Here is a 6,092-nt window from a genome sequence, read left to right as displayed (position 1 = left end):
TTTATTATACAGTGTTAGTTTCCATGTCTGCCTATAGGACAGAATAGGGCACCAGATCTCATTATAGATGGCTGTGAGCCACCATGTGGTTGCTGGAAATTGAACTCAGGACCTCTGGAAGAACAGTCAGTGTTCTTAACCTCTGAGCCATCTCTCCAGCCCTCTTTCTTTTTTTCTTTTTTTTTCTTTTTTTTTTTTGAGACAGGATTTCTCCGTGTAACAGCTCTGGCTGTTCTGGAACTAAGTTTGTATACCAGTCTGGCTCCAAATTCACAGAGATCTGTCTGCCTATGCTTCCCAAGTGCTGGAGTTAAACGAGTGTGCCACCACTGCCTGGCTCAGGCCCCAGTTTATGAGGGTGGACTTCGGGGTCCTGAGAGACCAGTTGTTGGCTATGGTTTAGGTGCTTGTTCAGGGACCAGGACTAGAATGCTGCTCTAGCCTCAGAAGTGACAAGGCCTGGAAGGTGCCCTGGGAGGCAGTATTACTGAAGCTGGACAGCGGCCAAATGATGGCTTTTGTTCTGATAGCCAGTCTTCCTGAGAGCTGGCCTGGGATGTCCTCCGGGAATCCAGGAGGAGAGCTTCATAGCATGGTCCAGCAATGTCTAGGACAGGCCTCTAGACTGTCCGAGGAGAGAGTCTTCTATGGAAGATTCCATGGCAGCCTGTTATTTTTTTTAAGATTTATTTATGTTTTGCCTGCATGTATGTAAGTGAACCATGTGTGTGCCTGGTGCCCTAAGAAGTGAGAGGGCATTGCATCTGCTGGGACTGAATTCACTAATGGTGTGGGTGCTGGGAGTCCAACCCGGGTGGTTTCCAAGAGCAGTCAGTGTTCTTCACCACTGAGCCCATTTCTACCAATCTTTACAGCTTAGTGTGACAGGACAGAAGACTGCTGGTAGCTCGGTGACCAAGTAAAGATCAGATTTTCTCTGATGGGATAGAAGGAGCCAGAAGTCCAGTTCAAAAGGAGCACTGAATTCTGTCCCTTTCTTCAGGGACAGTCCCACACCGGATTTCCACACCTCCTCACCACCCTGTCAGTTTCCCTTGCAAGCGTCTGGTCAGAGAACTCATTACGACAGCCCATGGTGTTTACTGAATACCTGCTATGTCACCCAGGCCTCAGTTCCCTCACCATCCCAAGAGGTTTCTGCCTCAACAGGTTTGGCAAAATGAAAAGATGTGCTCAAGCCAGTACCCGGCACCCAGTAAGCCCTCTAAGCGCAAGTTCAAGTCTTAGAGTCAGGCATGCAGTGCTTCAGCTGTAATCCCAGGCTCAGGAAGGAATGCCTGAGTTTGAGAGCAGTCTAGGCTACACAGTGAGATCATGAGGCAAAACAACAGTAACAAAAATACTACACTCAAACCCCAACAAAATCAAGAAGCCTGAAGGCTTGCGCACAGATGAGGACAAGGACCTTCTTCTCTATGTGGGCACACAGCTACCCCCAGCTCAGCAGGCGCGGATTACTCAGAGAAGGTGCACACCTGTAAGTCCCACCACTGGGGAGGCAGAGGCAGGGTGGATCTATGAGTTTGAGGGTAGCCTGGTCTACAGAGTGAGTTCCAGGACAGCCAGGAGGCTACATAGTGAGACCCTCTGGGGAGGAGGGATCTCTAGGTGTTGTGGCTTTTTCATGATTACGCTGAGGACTCCTAGCTTGTATTTATTCCACTGTCATCAAACTTCTGCAGTTTCAACTCGGGACACAGAGTAAGAGAGGGAGAAGGTAGAGGTAGAGGAAGGTAAATATGATTTTGTCGTTCTGTTGATGTGAGGAAGCAAACTGAAGGCTGTGCTAGGCAGGTATGCTACATGAGCTAAATTCTCAGCCCCGTAAGATAACATGAAGAACAAAAGCTCCATGAAAACTCACTTGGCAATTCTCTTCTGAAGCTCTATCCTGGCCTTTTTTATTTATATGTATATGTCTGTGTATATGACACATATGTATAAAGTGCCCACAGGCCAAAAGAGAGGCAGTGGATCCCCTGAAGCTGGAGTCAGGCAGTTGTGAGCTGCCCTAAGTGGGTGCTGACAGCAGAGCTCTGGTCCTCTGAAAAAACAGCAAGTGCTCCAATCACGGAGCAACCCCGCCAGCCCTCAAGTGGTAAGTCTTGATGCAATGGTAGTGGGTAGCACACATCTGTGACCCCAGCACTCAGGAGATGGAGGCAGGAGGATCAGGGGTGTATCAAAGTCATCCTCAACTCCACAGGGGTTGAAGACCAACCTGGGCTACATGAGATCCTGTCTTAAAATAAAAGGATAAAATATCAAAAAAGAAAAGAAATTCCCCTTGGACTGGCTCACCAAGCAGATCCCACTTTGGGGCAGGCTTCTGCTTCTCAGGCTGAACATATTAGGAAGCAGCTATCCTGAGGGCAGGCCATGGAGGAGAAAAGGTGTTGGCTGGGAGGGACCTGAAATGGCTCACAGTGAGATCCAAGGGAATTGGGGCTCCTTTCCCATCTTCAGCTGCCTGGGGACACCCATGGAAGGAAGGAAAGACTACAATCTCTACTGCCCAGATGGTGACATTTCTAGAAGCTGGATGTGTGCATGAGGCCACACCCCTGCACGCATATTTACAGTGGCACCCTGCCAAGGCTTGTCACTCTGGCATTTGGTATCTGGTTATCTGTCAGGGCAGGGCAGGGCAGCACAGTATGTGGGCTGCTGGATGAGAGGAAGAGCCTGGAAGCCAAGGGCCACTGTGTGATGTCCTGCAGTCCTGGAACCACAGGAGAGAAGTTACCTACCACTGCAGACATCTTGATGGTTGCAGTGTGCTTGTCTCTGCCTCTCTCTGAGACCGAGGCCAAGATCACGGCAGCAAACCATGTGGGAAGGTGCCAGCAGCAGTGACCACAAAACCCGAGCTCAACCCCTACAGGAACTCCAAGGCTACACAGTGGTTTCCTGGCAACCAGAGCACAGACTAATGAAAACGCTTAGTCTAAAGGTGGACAGGCCTGAGCGTACCTGAAGGATGTAGAGTGGAGCACAGGCTAAGCTCCAGTTTAACCAACTAAGGTCCTGCTTCCACTCTAACACTCCACACTCAGCCTCCTGTTGCCTTGGGGTACAGGTCAGACCCCATCATTCCTTCTCTTCGAGGCAAGCATTCACTCAACATACACTGAGGCGCCTGCTTCATACCAGACACTTGTTCCGTTCCATGGCTTCCCCCTGCACTTAGTAAAACCCAAAGTCATGTCATCTCTCTCCAGCTCATCACTAAGGCATTTAAATCCTCTCCCCTGACATTTACTTACAGGGGGAAGGAGCACCTATGGAGATCAGAATACAACTTGTGGAAGCTGGTTCTTTCCTCAAACAATGTGGGTCCTGGGGATCAAGCTCGTGGCCCAAGGCTCAGCAAGGACCTTTACTGCCGAACCATCTCATTGGTTCCATGCCTTTTAATTTGATCTTTCACCTCTACAAGTTGTCCTCACTACGGCCACTAAACCAGTCCTTCCCCACCACTGGTCTATTCAAATGTTGCCCCAGAAGCCTGCCCGATTATCACAGCACACAATTTTCTTCACAGCACTTCCTGCTTTTTGGAGTCACTTTATTTACACCCTGAATGGCCTTCTGTCTGGTTTGAATGAAACGCGAGGATAGCAGGCTGGAGAGATGGCTCAGTGGTTAAGAGTACTCACTGGCTGCTCTCCCAGAGGTCCTGGATTCAAGTCCCAACACCCACACGGCAGCTCACAGCTGTTTATAACTCCCGTTCCAGGGGATCTGATGCCCTCACACAGACATACCAGTAGGCAAAACACCAACATACATAAAATAATGATAAATATTTATTTAAAAAAATAAAAGAAACTCAAGGATAGCACTGCCTCTATCTCGTTTGCTGCCCACAACAGGGCCCAGCAGCTATCTGTGGAAGAGAGGAGAGCTGCACCTCAAAGCCTACCCTATGGTGTCTAAGCAGCTAGGCACTCTGTTTCATTGCCATGCTAGGGATGGAATTCAGAGCCACTACCATGCTAGATGAACTCGCTACCATGAGCCACATTCCAGCCCAGGCGCTCGGATTCCAGTCAACCGCAGCTGCTGCTGTCTGTGTCTTCCCTCCCCTGTGCTTATGAAGCACTGGCAGGGTCTCAGAAGTCAGAAGTAGCTGTCAAACCAGATTGTGAGATGGTCTCAAGTAGCTACAAGCCGAGTGCCAGTGCCACCCCAATACTGGCTGCCAGGCACTGCACTCCCAGGCCTGGCAGGGACACTGCTCCTGCCTCAACCCAGTCCAGCCTGCCTCAGCTTTGGTCTTCCTGGAGTGTCCACTGCCATGTGATGAATGAACTGATTTAGCACTGGGCACAGCCTTCTCCAGGAGATCCCAGGCAGAGGCTGTCTGCTTTGCATTCCTTTACCCGCCCCCCCCCCCACACACAAGGAGGGCTCCTTGGAATACAATTGCAAGGACCCTGGAAAGATGGCTCCCTTACAAACTTCCCTCTAACCAACCCACCCCTAATTCTGTTGCTGCTGGGGTTGCCCACAGCTCCAAGAAGCCAACCAGTGTCCAGGCTGGTGGCCCATCCTTACCCCTTGCCCACCTCCACCGCCAGACTCCTGAAGGTGAAGCTCCTCATCAAAATGGGGCACCCAGTCTCTCCTGAATCCCTCACTTGGAAGAGCCAGGTTCTCCTGCCTGCCCAGACCCCAGGGGATCTCCTTTGCTAATGCCTACCCCACCCCCAGACCGACAGAGCTCAGGCTCCAATATCCAAGTGTAAGTTCTCAGCACTGAGGCAGACCCTACAGGCTTCTCTTAGCCCACCAGAGATTGGCAGAGCTTCTCCCTAAAAAACCACCCTCCCCCCCCCTTGCTAGTCTTTCCGTGTCATCCAAAGGTTCCCATTTCAGTGTTCCTCTCCCACCCATCCAGATTGTGGGGAGGTTCTGAGTTGAACCCATATGTTTTTTTTTTCTCCAATTATCTAAGTGAGCGCTTCCACCAAACAGGCATTTCCTCCATCCGCCCAGTGCAGGAAGAGGTTTTTCTTCTTTAAAAGAAACATCTGCCGGACTGCACCCATCCCATGTTCCCCACTGCAGGAGGCTTCCCACCGATGACACGCCCCAACAGACCCCCCCCTCCCGTCAGGGCTCCTGAGGCACCTGCTCGTGCCCACCCGATACTGCGCACGGCTCCCAGCGCGCCCTCTGAAACCTATCTGGGCAGACCCTGGTCTCCACCACCCAGGCCTGCTCCCGCTGCGGACTCCCTGCCTCTGCCTGTGCAGATGTCCAGGTTTCCCCAGGAAGCGACCACCATGAGCTCTCCATCTCGAAGCCCCGACCCCAAATTGGCGCGGGGCCCTGAGGTGGCCTCGCCTGCGGCCCGAGAGGCTCCGTCTCCTCCTGTGCTCCCTAGGGTTGCGCCCGCGTCCCCCACCAAGCATCTGCGGATCCCCGTAGCTCGGGCCGGCTCAGCCGGGCCTCGTCCGGGCGTTCCCGGGCTCGCTCGGCCCCTCGGCCGGCCTCCCCCACCCCCCGGAGGCGCCCAAGGAACCTCCGGTTTGGCCGCACCGCCCACGGCCCCACTGCCCCCGCCCGGGCTTCCGGCCGCCGCCTGCTCGTCCCGGGCCGGGCCGCGCCGCCAAGAGCAGCCGTAGGGAGAGCGCGGAGCCCCGGCCGGTTCATCATGGCCTCCGCAAGCCCCGGGCCAGGCCCAGCCAGCCCGCACCCCTTCCGCTAGCACGCCCGGCGCCTCCGCTCACCCGAGCCTGTGGTGGCTGCCATCTTGCGTCGCTGTCGCTTGAAGGCCGGCCCCTTCTTCACCCCCCCTTGAGCTCTGCCGAGCGCTAGTGCGCAGGCGCAAGCGCAGACGCAGACGATGCCGCTGACGCCCGCTCGGGTTCGCACCAACCGGGCGGGAAGGGTTTTGCCCCGGTCTTCAGTGAGCGAGCACGAGGGCAGGACAACCTGCATGTCCCTCCCAGCCGGGCACCGGGGAGGTGTGCAGGTGTTCGGCGCCGGGGCAAGGGGTGACCACGCTGAGCTGGGAGAGCAAAGAGGGGGAAGGGCTGCGGAGCCCGGCGCCTTTCTTCGAT

At 54.0% G+C, this 6,092-nt stretch overlaps 1 protein-coding gene across 1 annotated transcript in view; it reads right to left on the bottom strand.

The window, feature by feature from the left end:
- The window catches only part of Ube2v1 (ubiquitin conjugating enzyme E2 V1), a gene marked incomplete at its 3' end in the record, with an annotated part of 25,933 nt that extends 20,064 nt beyond the window's left edge, over positions 1 to 5,869 (bottom strand). Inside the window, exon 1 of the mRNA XM_005363127.2 lies at positions 5,760 to 5,869. Within this exon, the coding sequence (XP_005363184.1) occupies positions 5,760 to 5,781 (22 nt within the window). The remainder of the gene's footprint in view (positions 1 to 5,759) is intronic.
- Positions 5,870 to 6,092: the final 223 nt, after the last annotated feature.

Source organism: Microtus ochrogaster, linkage group LG8 (genome assembly GCF_000317375.1).
Source record: "Microtus ochrogaster isolate Prairie Vole_2 linkage group LG8, MicOch1.0, whole genome shotgun sequence".
NCBI classification, from domain to species: Eukaryota; Metazoa; Chordata; class Mammalia; order Rodentia; family Cricetidae; genus Microtus; species Microtus ochrogaster.
Note: the sequence above shows the minus strand (reverse complement) of the source record. Positions and strands in the feature narration are given on the sequence as shown.